Here is a 13,640-nt window from a genome sequence, read left to right as displayed (position 1 = left end):
ACAACAAAGTTTGTCCAATAAAAATTGAGAAGCCATGTGAAGACAGCAGTAAGTATCATGATTCATGGAGAGTTACATAGATTCCTTTCTTAAGCATGTGATTAGCACACTCATCAATACATTAACCAATTGTTTATCTTTCATAACACCATCCCATGATTTTGTCCGAAGACCATAAACCTCATCAAATCAACTTCACCTACCACACAAAGTAAACACTTCCCTTATCCATTGCCTTTCTTTCTTTGTTCTGATCCCATCTGATCTGCTGCACTTGAGATTCAACCATGGCTGACAAACTTTATGGTGGAGCTTACCTCTCTCCCTTTGTTGATGCTGTTTTGGACAACCTGACTTCAATACTTGAAGATGACTCGGTCCTCAATGGAAACTACTCTTCCCTTGAGTTGCTTGGAAGGTTGCAGAATTGTCTGTATGATGTTGGACCTGTTCTTGATGATGCTGAGCTGAAGCAGTTCACTGACAAGAGAGTCAAGAAGTGGCTTGTTGATCTCCAAGATGCTCTCTATTTCGCTGATGATTTGCTCGACGAACTCTCCACCAAAGCCGCTATTGCTGCCACTCAAAGGGATCCAGGTAACTCTTCCTCCTGGTCTCGTCTTGTTGATTCGTATATTGAAGATACCGGTGACATGGAAAAAATAGTTGGCACACTAGAGTCCGTTGTAAGACGCAAAAATTATCTTCGTCTGAAGGAGAGTGCCAAGGTGGACATGTCATGGAGAATTCCATCCACATCTCTCCTTGAACCATCGGAGATATGTGGCCGGAAAGAAGACAAGGAGGCTATACTGAAACTGTTGTTGGATGATGATGATGCTGCTGATGGTGATTTATCTGTCATTCCCATTGTGGGCATGGGCGGAATAGGAAAGACTACTTTGGCCCAATTGCTTTACCACGATGACAAAGTGAAGGAGAATTTTGATTTTCGAGGTTGGGTTTGTGTGTCAGAAGAGTTTGATGTTGTCAAGGTCACCAAGACTATAATCGAGGCAATAACTTCAAGTTCTTGTAACTTGACAGATTTGAATTTACTTCAGCATGATTTAAAAGAAAAGTTGTCCAGGCAAAAGTTCTTTATTGTTTTGGACGATGTCTGGAATGAAAACTATGATGATTGGAATACACTTCTAAAACCTTTTCAGAGAGGGGTTAAGGGAAGTAAAATTCTTATAACTACTAGAAATAAAAATGTGGCTTCTGTAGTGCAAACTGTTTCACCTCATGAACTAAGTTTATTGTCTGACGAAGATTGTTGGTTAGTGTTTTCAAAGCATGCACGTCTTTCACCTGTTTCTGTGGAGAATCCAACCCTGGAAAAAATCGGCAGAGATATCGTAAAGAAGTGTGATGGATTGCCATTGGCAGCTCAAGCCCTTGGAGGCATATTGCGTGGAAATTCTGATATCAGATATTGGAATCATTTATTGAAGAGTGAAATCTGGGAACTCTCCAATGACAGAATAAATGTTGTTCCAGCGTTAAGGATAAGTTATTATTTTCTTCCTTCATATTTGAAGCAGTGCTTTGTTTATTGTTCCCTGTATCCCAAGGACTATGAATTTAGCAAAGATGAATTGTTGTTGTTATGGATGGCAGAGAATTTTTTACAACCAGTAGGAAAAAAGGCCATGGAAGAAGTTGGTGGTGAATATTTTGATGAATTAATTGCGAGATCATTTTTGCAACCTCATAGTACCGAGGAAAATAAATTTGTGATGCATGATCTTGTTCATGATTTAGCAATGACATGTGGTGGAGAATTCTATTTCAGAGCTGAAGAGCTTCGGAATGCAGTTGAGGTTGATATTAAAGCTCGTCATTTGTCACATAACGCCAAAGGCAATTATCCAATGTCAAATCTTTTGGGACTTTGTGATAGAGTAAAACATACAAGGACATTTCTTGAAATCAATTTAGAGTTACGGATCCCATTTAACATGGAAAATGCACCTTGTATTTTGTTGTCACAGTTAAAGTACATGAGGGCTTTGTCGTTGAAAAACTTTCCTCTTCTGTCAGTGCCTGTTTCAATAGGTGAGTTGATTCACTTGCGTTACTTGGATCTCTCTTTCACCAACATTGTGACATTGCCAGAGTCGTTGGGTAACCTGTACAACTTGCAGACCTTGAAGTTGTATTCCTGCTATAATCTGAAAATGCTACCTGTTCGCATGGAAGACCTTGTAAATTTGCGCCATCTTGATATTAGAGGGACTCGGTCATTGCATGAGATGCCGAAAGGCATGAGCAAGTTGAAAAACTTGCAGTTTTTAAGCGACTATGTTGTTGGGAAGCGTGAAGAGAACAAGATCACAGAATTGGGAGCACTTGCAAATCTACACGAATCAATTTCCATTGGCAAATTGGAGAATGTGGTGAACAGCAGTGAAGCTTTGGAGGCAAGAATGTCCGATAAGGATGGCATTGAATCTATAAAGTTAACTTGGTCGTGGAATGAAGAGGAGAATACAGTTGATTCCGAAATGGAAAGAGATATACTTGACAAGTTACGACCTCACACTAATTTGAAAGAGTTATATATCTATGGTTACAGGGGTACAACATTTCCAGATTGGTTGGGACATTCTTCCTATTACAACATCACCAAAATAACACTGGGTGATTCCTTTTTGGGTTGTTGTCGGAATTGTTGTATGCTTCCTTCACTTGGACAATTGCCGTCGTTGAAGCACCTATCAATTTCACATTTTAAAAGTCTGGAAAGTGTGGGTGCTGAGTTTTACTTTAACCAGAATGGTGAATCTTGTTTGGAGACACCACCATTCCCAATGCTTGAAACTCTTTCGTTTTATTCAATGCCTTGCTGGAAGGAGTGGCGTTCACTGGAGTTCAATGCGTTTCCGAGACTCCGGGAGCTTTCAATAAATAGCTGTCCCATGTTGAGAAGAGATTTGCCCAATCATCTACCATCTTTGCAATCACTTGAGATTACTAATTGCAAGCAGCTGAGTTGGTGTGTTCCAACATCTCCTGCCATGACCTCTTTAAGGATAGAAGGCAGGAATGAAGTGAGAGTTGGGGAGCTACCTCCTTTACTGCGTGAGCTATCAATTGCAGGAAACCATCACGTGGAGTCGGCGGTAGAGGCCATAAAGCACATGCAACTGAATTGCCTGACGTCTTTATACATTGCAGATTGTTCCTCCCACATATGGTTTCCAGTGAGTGCTATTCCCCCATCACTACAGAACTTGACGATATTCTATTGCAGAGAATTAGAATTTGAAATGGATGGGCAACATCACTCGCTGCACGAACTATCAATACAGAACAGCTGTGATTCAGTTACATCCTTTTCGTTGTTGGATTCCTTTCCAAATCTCGTGCGTGTTGATATCAGCTACTGTGGAAACATGGAGTGTATTGTGGTGTCACGCTCTCTTTCATCTCTCCGCGATTTAAGAATCACGCATTGTGGGAGTTTGAAATCTGTGTCAACGCTATGGATGGCAGCACCTCAGCTAGAGGTTCTCACATTACTGGGTTGCCCAGAGGTTGATTTGTCTCCTACAGGGGATGGGGATCCACACCGTAGCCTCAGATCTCTTGAAATCAGCTACAGCGAGAAACTGGTGAGCTCTGCAGCATTCATGAATTCGCAATTTCATGGGCTTACTCATCTTTCCATTCATGGTGAATACGGCAAGAGTGTGAAGTCGCTCCCAAAGAAAGGTTGGTTGCCTGCCTCGCTTGAGTCTCTCACACTGTTTGTCATTGAAAGTGTGGAGACGTTGGAATGCAAGGGACTTGCCCACCTCACCTCCCTCCAAAGTTTAACTATTCTGGGATGTCCCAAGTTGGAGAATATGGAGGGAGAAAAGCTGCCTGCCTCTCTAATACAACTCATCATCTTAGGAAGCCCTTTGCTGGCCAAACAATGTCAGAAGAAGGATCCACAGCTTTGGCCCAAAATCTCCCACATCCCCGCCATTCAAGTTGATTACAGATGGATTTGGTAATCCAACAACTTCAACACATACATACACAACATTATTCTTATTCCCTCAATATATTTATGTTTTTCATCATGCTTTATACTCTGCATATAAAGTGACTTACGAATTTTCATTCTTCATTCTCTCTACAATATTCTTATTCTTCATTTTTTATCATTCTTATACATGTGCTGTTCCATTCCTTACTTTACACTTGTACCTTCTCATACAGATTATCCATCGACAAAGTGTTTTTGTTAATTATGCAGAAAGTATAACTAAAGTAGCAACGGAGAAGAAACCAGTTGTTGTAATATGCATTTGTCAAATATCTTATTTTTATTTCTAACAAAGAAGACTTTATACATTACTTGACAAAGTCAAAAATTCATAAATAGAACACCAAAACTAGACATGATAATAAAAAGCACACACATAAAAATGCTACAAATTCATGCCGTTATTTAAACACAATACACAGACATCATAATTCATTAGTCTTTCTGCTTCAGAATATCAAGCCTCTGCAAAAAGACAACTATTTATATTTTAATATTATAACTATATACTCCATCTACTTTAAAAAATCTGTAACTTTAGAAGTTTTATATATTAATAACTCATTGTATCTTGTTGCAAATTGTATTCAGATACACTGAATTGTTAATATGCAAAATTTTTAAAGTAACAAATATTTTTAAAATTGATATAACTGAGCCAAGGATGAGTTGCCTGAGCACCAGAAAGGAAAATAGCATTTTCCATCTGGCCTGACAAGGATACGAGGATTTTGGTGCAATGCTACACCAAAACTCGCTTAATATCCTTGCCAGATCAAACATTAAGGTTGCAGCAGTTTCCGGCCTCAGCCGAAACCCATTTCTTCGGGGGCATGATCATGCCATGTCCATGTCCAGTGTCCATCATATCTGCAAAGGAGTGCATAGGAGTTCCAATATGATTGATGGCAAATCCATCAATTCCTCCTCTTGATGAGTACATGCTTGTCACCTCTGATGAAATGTTTGGACTGCTTCCATTTATTTCCTTTAACGAATTCAAGGTTCCGGCCGAGGATTGTAGGACTTCAGAATTCTGAGAACCACTCGAATGTAGTTGATGGCCAAGTCCTTTTTTGTTTGCTTCACTTCCACTCTTGCCATTTCCATTGTTGGAGATGGCGCAATTCATGCATATATGGCTGCAACACAAACAACTTATAACATAACTCTATTACTAAAAAATTCAACTAATCCAGTTTAAGAAACTGCAGCTATTTTTCTAATACAGAAAGTTTTGCATTCTCGGCTTAAATTGGCTTATTAATTGAATTGTTTTATTTGATGAATGCTCAAAGCTTGCAACGTTTTATGAGTTTATTGGCAAGAACAGCTTTAGCACATGACTGCCTACGCCTTATGATTCCATGGTATTGCTTAGCATTCACGTAAGTTGGTCCATCATCTGATGTCTTGTTTAGTGGCAGCATCATAAGCCCCTGCTTTATTCAAATATGTTACATACATGCATAGATCCATTGTTAAATACTGGAAGATACGTATATCTATACATACACGCACTACAACAACAGACTTAATTTTAGAAGATGTACTTGCAACTTATACTATAATTTAATATCAAGCGAAAAGTTTCCGTCATTTACTGATTTACATTTACAATGTTATTACTTTTGTGTTAATATTGTTACCTTCCACATTCATAACTATAATTTAGATTCTTGTATGTAGAGACATGCATTACAAGAACACTGATATGATTTATATATAGATATATAGATTTGAGATTTGAGATAAAATACAAACCAAATTTGAGGTGCATAAGCTGAGAAGAGTCCATAAAATTGATCCATGTAAGGATATTCTGCACATACCTAGAAAGGAAAGAACAAGAAATGAAACTTATGTTTCCATGAATAATTAAGTTACCAAGAACGAATTTCTTTTAGTTTTTGAGAATTTTGTAGTTTTGTATCATAGGCTGAGTGAATCCAAGCTCAAAAGGGTTCCGAGGGTCAGCAATTGATGGCTGCAAAGATAATGTTGCTTGAGGCTTCTGTGCTTCACCTGAAATTTTGCAATCTTCTGCAGAAGAGTTTTTCATTGGTTAGCTGCTAAAGATAATTTACAATAACATAGGGCGTTTTATCTGATGATATAATTTCCTTCCATCAACAATCTAGTATGGCTTGAGAATATATAACTTTAGAATCACAAGGAAAAGTTGTTTCTACTTTATAATCTATCACTTGTGGTAGAATAATGCATAATAATCCCAATTTTAAATTATCCTAAATCCTAATTAAGATTTAAGTACATTTTTCTTCATTCTCGGTCTCTTTCACTGATATGGCTTCCTCCTAAGGATTAATAAATGGAAGACAACCACCTCTACACTAATTCCCCAAAATAAGTGAATTGTATAACACATATTTACATGTTTATTTAATTTATCATAATGCAATCTAACATGATTATTATATCTATCTCCCAATTTTTTTGTGCCAAAAATATGAAGCATAACTAGCACTTGTATATATGAAATCGTCAATTACTAATCAAAACTATATCTTATTAACTTTAACAATTCATATAAATTACTAATTGATATACAAAGATTGTAAAGAACAATAATATTATAAATAAAAAATAACAAGTACCTGGAAAGATGGTAAATTGTTTATCCAAGAATTGTTGTCGCTTATTAGTGGAAGAAGCAAGTTGGTCTATGTAATCATTATTCGGAAGCTCGAATGAAAATTGTTTCATTATTTAGTTATTATAATGTTGGAATAGAAACAATATGATAACTTATATGTGGTGGGAACTGGGAAGGTTAAACTTTGTTGCAGAAAGAAATTGAGAAACAAGGGAGAACAACAATCATGGACACAATCCAAGAGATTGAAGAGAGGCATAACACAGTGATTAATATACAGAGGAGTCTCAATAAGATTCATCAAGTGTTCTTGGACATAGCTGTTTTGGTCCAGCAGCTCCAGCTTGCAAGAATACCAGGAACAGGAAATGCACCTTCATTGCCATCATAATATTCACCATTTTCATATTGTATTACAGTCCTTCTTATTGTTCTAAGAAAAATTGATTGCATGAGTCGTGACATCCAAATTAATTAATGGAAAAAATATAATTTACCATTTGATAATAAATTTCAGACACCTGAACTAAAGTTTTGCAGATAAATTTATTTTTGCTTAGTTAATGGGATACTGTTTGGTGCCTATCAACAAATTGGACTAGTTCAAAACCTTATCAAGAGCAATCAACATATGCTGCCACATAACCATTGGCTGTGCATATGATGAATGTTTATATATAGAAAATGTGAAGGGAGAAGAGAATGAAGGGTTTCACTCTTCTAATTTCTCCCAAAAGGCTCTGTCTTCATACTCCCTCTGCTTCTCTCTCTTTCTCTCTGCTTCTTCTACTCACATCCCCACTCTTCTCCATCATTTCTTCGCCTCCACCAAGCTCAGTTCTGGTCTGAGTATATTTTTGTCAGCTAAAGGAAAACGGGTTATATATGTCTTTCTTTTCTTTTATGTAAATCTTCCTAAAATAAAATAATTTACATATAAATAATAAAACGCTTTGTCTAACCATAATTTACATAAAAGAAAAAGTGACAAATAAGTAACAAATAAGGTTTAAGAGTTAAGACAATAAAATAGTATTAGTTAGCAATCATTTTAATTACCAAAAATACTATCTACATGCATATTTAAAAGTCATTATTGCTCTGTTCCTTTCTAATAATACAGTAGAATCATTGATATTTGATAGTCTTTTAAATCTGTTGACAAAAAGAGAAAGAATACATGAAGAGAAATTCTATCATATAAATTCCTTGGAGATAATAAAAATTGAAAAAGCTAAATAAAATTGAGTGAGTTTGATAAAGAGCAACCACAGCTAGTTTTTAGTTTACAAATTGGTAATGCGTTACAGCTTGTTCTTAAATTACTAAATTAATATAACAACAAAGTTTGTCCAATAAAAAAATAAGAAGCCATGGGAAGGCAGCATAAAGTATCATAATTCATGGAGAGTTACATACCTTTTTTAACCAATACATTAACCAATTGTTTATCTTCCATAACACCATCCCATCATTTAGTCCGAAGACCATAAACCTCGTCAAATCAACTTCACCTACCACACAAAGCAAACACTTCCCTCATCCGTTGACTTTCTTTCTTTGTTCTGATCCCATCTGATCTACTTCACTTGAGATTCAACCATGGCTGAAAAACTTTATGGTGGAGCTTACCTCTCTCCCTTTGTTGATGCTGTTTTGGACAACCTGACTTCAATACTTGAAGAATACGACTCTTTCCTCGAAAGGAACAACTTGCTTGGAAGGTTGCAGAATTGTCTGTATGATGTTGCACCTGTTCTTGATGATGCTGAGCTGAAGCAGTTCAGTGACAAGAAAGTGAAGAAGTGGCTTGTTGATCTTCAAGATGCTCTCTTTATGGCTGATGACTTGCTCGACGAACTCTCCACTAAAGCCGCTATTGCTGCCGCTCAAAGGGATCCAAGTAACTCTTCCTCCTGGTCTTGCCTTGTTGATTCATATATAGAAGATACTGGTGACATCGAAAACATAGTTCGAAGACTAGAGTCTGTTGTAGCACGCAAGAATTATCTTCGTCTGAAGGAGAGTGCCAAGGTGGACATGTCATGGAGAATTCCATCCACATGTCTTGTTGAACCATCGGAGATATGTGGCAGGAAAGAAGACAAGGAGGCCATACTCAAACTGTTGTTGGATGATGATGATGCTGCTGATGGTGATTTATCTGTCATTCCCATTGTGGGCATGGGCGGCATAGGAAAGACTACTTTGGCCCAATTGCTTTACCACGATGACCAAGTGAAGGAGAATTTTGATTTACGAGGATGGGTTTGTGTGTCAGAAGAGTTTGATATTGTCAAGGTCACCAAGACTATAATCGAGGTAATAACTTCAAGTTCTTGTAATTTGACAGATTTGAATTTACTTCAGCTTGATTTAAAGGAAAAGTTGTCGAGGCAAAAGTTCTTCATTGTCTTGGACGACGTATGGAATGAAAATTATAGTGATTGGGATAAGCTTCTAAAACCTTTTCAAAAAGGGGTTAAGGGAAGTAAAATTCTAATAACCACTAGAAACAAAAATGTAGCTTCTTTAGTGCAGACTGTTTCACCTCATGAATTAAGATCATTGTCCGATGAAGATTGTTGGTTGGTGTTTACAAAGCATGCACGTCTGTCAACTGTTTCCGTGGATAATCCAACCCTGGAAAAAATCGGCAGAGATATCGTAAAGAAGTGTGATGGATTGCCCTTGGCAGCTCAAGCCCTTGGAGGCTTATTGCGTGGAAATTCTGATATCAGAAATTGGAATCATTTACTGAAGAGTGAAATCTGGGAACTCTCCAATGACAGAATAAATGTTGTTCCAGCGTTAAAGATAAGTTATTATTTTCTTCCTTCATATTTGAAACAGTGCTTTGTTTATTGTTCCTTGTATCCCAAGGACTATGAATTTAGCAAGGATGAATTGATGCTGTTATGGATGGCAGAGAATTTTTTGCAACCAGTAGAAAAAAAGACTATGGAAGAAGTTGGTGGTGAATATTTTGATGAATTAATTGCGAGATCATTTTTGCAACCTCATAGTACTTGGCGAAATAAATTTGTGATGCATGATCTTGTTCATGATTTAGCAATGACATGTGCTGGAGAATTCTATTTCAGAGCTGAAGAGGTTCGGAATGCAGTTGAGGTTGATATTAAAGCTCGTCATTTGTCACATAATGCCAAAGGCAATTACCCAATGTCAAAAGTTTTGGGAGTTTGCGATGCAATAAAACATACAAGGACATTTCTTGAAATCAATTTGGGGTCAGAGATCCCATTTAACATGGAAAATGCACCTTGCATCATGTTGTCACAGTTGAAGTACCTGAGAGCTTTGTCATTTGAAAGCTTTCCTCTTGAGTCAGTACCTGATTCAATAGGTGAGTTGATTCATCTGCGTTACTTGGATCTGTCCAAGACCAACATTGTGGCATTGCCAGAGTCATTGGGTAACCTTTACAATTTGCAGACTTTGAAGTTGTATTCCTGTAGCAATCTGAAAATGCTACCTGTTGGCATGAAAGATCTTGTAAATTTGCGCCATCTTGATATTAGAGGGACTAAGTTACGTGAGATGCCGAAAGGCATGAGCAAATTAAGAAGTTTGCAGTTTTTAAGTAATTATTTTGTTGGAAAGCATGAAGAAAACAAGATTAAAGAATTGGGAGCACTCGTAGATCTACACCAATCTATTTCCATTAAAGAGTTGGAGAATGTGGTCAACAGCAATGAAGCTTCGATGGCAGGAATGTTTGATAAGGATGGCATTGATTTTATGACGTTAAGTTGGTCGAGGAATAAAGACGAGAATACAGTTGATTCCCAAATGGAAAGAGACATACTTGACAAGTTACAACCTCACACTAATTTGAAAGAGTTAGAGATCAATGGTTACAGGGGTACAACATTTCCAGATTGGGTGGGACATTCTTCCTACCACAACATCACCAAAATAACACTTATTCGTTGCAGGAGTTGCTGTATGCTTCCTTCATTTGGACAGTTGCCCTCGTTGAAGCACCTATCAATTTCACATTTTAAAAGTCTGGAAAGTGTGGGTGCTGAGTTTTACTTTAACCAGAATGGTGAATCTTGTTTGGAGACACCACCATTCCCAATGCTTGAAACTCTTTCGTTTTATTTAATGCCTTGCTGGAAGGAGTGGCGTTCATTAGAGTTCAATGGGTTTCCGAGACTTAGGGAGCTTACCATATTTGGCTGTCCGATGTTGAGAGGAGATTTGCCCATTCATCTACCATCTTTGCAATCACTTCAGATTAGCCATTGCAAGCAGCTGAGTTGTTGTGTTCCAAGGGCACCTGCGATTACCAGTCTTTCAATTCAAGGAAAGCGTCTAGTGGGGTCCGTGGTGGAGGCCATTACGAACACGCAACTGAGTTGCCTCACTTCTTTATGCATCTCAGATTGTTCCTCCCACATTTGGTTTCCTGTGAGTGCTATTCCCCCATCACTACAAAAGTTGACGATACAGCATTGCAGAAAATTAGAATTCGAAATGGATGGGCAACATCACTCGCTGCAGGAACTATCAATAGAGAACAGCTGTGATTCAGTTACATCCTTCTCGTTGTTGGATGCCTTTCCAAATCTCGTGCGTGTTGAAATCAGCTACTGTGGAATCATGGAGTGTATTGTGGTGTCACGCTCTCTTTCATCTCTCCGTTCTTTGCATATCAACGAGTGTAGGAGTTTGAAGTCCGTGTCGACGCTATGGATGGCAGCACCTCAGCTAGAGGTTCTCACATTACTGAAATGCCCAGAGATCGAGTTGTCAGCAACAGGGGATCCACAGCGTAGCCTGAGATCTCTTGAGATCAGCCACAGCGAGAAACTAGTGAGCAGTGCAGCATTCATGAATTCCCAATTTCACGGGCTTACTCATCTTTGTATTGGGCGTGAATGTGAGAGTGTGAAGTGCCTCCCAAAGGAAGGTTGGTTGCCTCCCTCGCTTGAGTCTCTCACATTGTATGACATTAAAAATGTGGAGACGTTGGAATGCAAGGGACTTGCCCACCTCACCTCCCTCCAACATTTATACATTTCTAAATGTCGCAAGTTGGAGAACATTGACGGAGAAAAGCTGCCTGCCTCTCTAATACAACTCAACATCTGTGGAAGCCCTTTGCTGGGCAAACGATGTCAGGAGAAGGATCCACAGCTTTGGCCCAAAATCTCCCACATCCCCGCCATTCAAGTTGATTACAGATGGATTTGGTAATCCAACAACTTCAACAGGCACACACACAACATTATTCTTATTCCCTCAATATATTTATGTTTTTCATGCATATAAAGTGAGTCACGAGTTTTCATTCTTCATTCTCTCTACAATATTCTTATTCTTCATTCGCTCATTCTTATTAATCTGTTATACCATTCCTTACTTAATACTTGTACCTTCTCATACAGATTATCCATCCACCCAACAACACAACTTCGCCACCTTTGCTTTTGCTTTCGCTGGATGAACAATATTCAATCCTTGCACTACACAGGGCTGATTGCTGAGAAATAAGCCAGTAATAGTAAGATTTTTATATACTTTATAATGTTCCAATAACATTGATTACTCAAAAAATATGATAACAAGTGAGACTGAAACTTTCATGCAGAAAGCAACCTAGCAACAAGGGAGACCCATAATCATGGACACATTTGAGCAAAGTGACCATTGCATTGGAAAATTTAATTCCTTAGATTCTTTATTTTCTTTTGGAACCTACCCTTTTGAAGATGGAGACTTTTGGTTTGGTTTCTACTTTCTACAAACCTCATGGTGATGCTCCTTTTTGGAAGATTCATGTTAGCACATTCTTTTGCAGACATATATTTACTTTTTGGCATTTTTGAAATTTTTTTTAGATGTATCATGTCAGTTATATTGGTGACTTACCTTGGCGTTTATGTATTGGAGGAGTGTGATTAATTATGTTGCACCATTGAGCCTTTCTAATCTATGATTTTCGCCCCCCTTTTTCTCTGTTTTATTGTGTATTGGTGACAAAGAATTGCCTCTAATTAGTAACATTGTTTTTCCATATTCTTTTGTTAGTATTTCATGAAATTAAAAATCTTTTCTTGACAATGCCAATTTGAAATTATCAAATGATGTCACTTTAACTAAACAACAATAAACAATTACCAACTTATTATAAACATATCAGTATAAAAAAATTAAAAAGCAAAACATTACCTTAGCTTTTTGTGTAAAATTACAAGATTTTTATTGCAAATATTCAATCCATTTCAATTCTTAGTGTTTCTGTTAATTATGCAGAAGATATGCATGCTATTATAGTAAGATTAATTAATTAGAAATTTCTGTGTAATATTGTAATTCACTTTCAAAGTGTTTTTGTTAATTATAAGTATAACTAAAGTCGCAACGGAGAAGAAACCAATTGTTGTAATATGCATTTGTCAAATATCTTATTTTTATTTCTAACAAAGAAGACATTATAGTATTATACATTACTTGACAAAGTCAAAAATTCATAAATAGAACACCAAACCTAGACATGATAATAAAAAGCACACACATAAAAATGCTACAAATTCATGCTGTTATTTAAACACAATACGCACACATCATAATTCATTAGTCTTTCTGCTTCAGAATATTAAGCCTCTGCAAAAAGACAATTACATTACTATTTATATTTTAATATTATAATTATATACTCCATCTACTTCAAAAAATCTGTAACTTTAGAAGTTTGATATATTAATAACTCATTGTATCTTGATGCAAATTGTATTCAGATACACTGAATTGTTAATATGCAAAATTTTTAAAGTAACAAATATTTTTAAAAATTACTGATTTACATTTACAATGTTATTTTTTTTGTGTTAATAGTGTTACCTTCCACATTCATAACTATAATTTAGATTCTTGTATGGAGAGACATGCATTACAAGAACACTGATATGATTAATATATAGATATATAGATTTGAGATTTGAGATTTGA

General features: G+C 36.9%; 2 protein-coding genes and 1 pseudogene across 3 annotated transcripts; 2 read left to right on the top strand and 1 right to left on the bottom strand.

Moving 5' to 3' along the window:
• LOC112728730 (putative disease resistance RPP13-like protein 1) lies at window positions 1–4,189 on the top strand. Its single transcript, XM_025779006.3, has one exon. The coding sequence runs from the start codon at window positions 288–290 to the stop codon at window positions 4,005–4,007; it is 3,720 nt and encodes a 1,239-aa protein (XP_025634791.1). The 5' UTR covers window positions 1–287; the 3' UTR covers window positions 4,008–4,189.
• Window positions 4,190–4,704: 515 nt separating this feature from the next.
• Window positions 4,705–6,885, bottom strand: LOC112728736 (nuclear transcription factor Y subunit A-10-like; annotated as a pseudogene).
• A 1,189-nt stretch (window positions 6,886–8,074) lies between these two features.
• On the top strand, window positions 8,075–12,638 carry LOC112730705 (putative disease resistance RPP13-like protein 1). 2 transcript variants are annotated; one of them, XM_072209978.1, is made up of 3 exons: window positions 8,075–11,881; window positions 12,077–12,192; window positions 12,280–12,638. In XM_072209978.1, coding segments are annotated over exons 1-2 (3,621 nt in total). In that variant the 5' UTR covers window positions 8,075–8,261; the 3' UTR covers window positions 12,078–12,192; window positions 12,280–12,638. The 2 variants fall into 2 exon arrangements, with proteins under 2 accessions (XP_072066079.1, XP_025636552.1); XM_025780767.2 differs by having other exon boundaries at window positions 8,075–11,961.
• The last annotated feature ends 1,002 nt before the right edge of the window (window positions 12,639–13,640 follow it).

This window comes from Arachis hypogaea, chromosome 12 (assembly GCF_003086295.3).
Source record: "Arachis hypogaea cultivar Tifrunner chromosome 12, arahy.Tifrunner.gnm2.J5K5, whole genome shotgun sequence".
Lineage (NCBI taxonomy): Eukaryota > Viridiplantae > Streptophyta > Magnoliopsida > Fabales > Fabaceae > Arachis > Arachis hypogaea.
The sequence above is the reverse complement of the archived record's forward strand: the minus strand, read 5'-3'. Positions and strand labels throughout refer to the sequence as shown.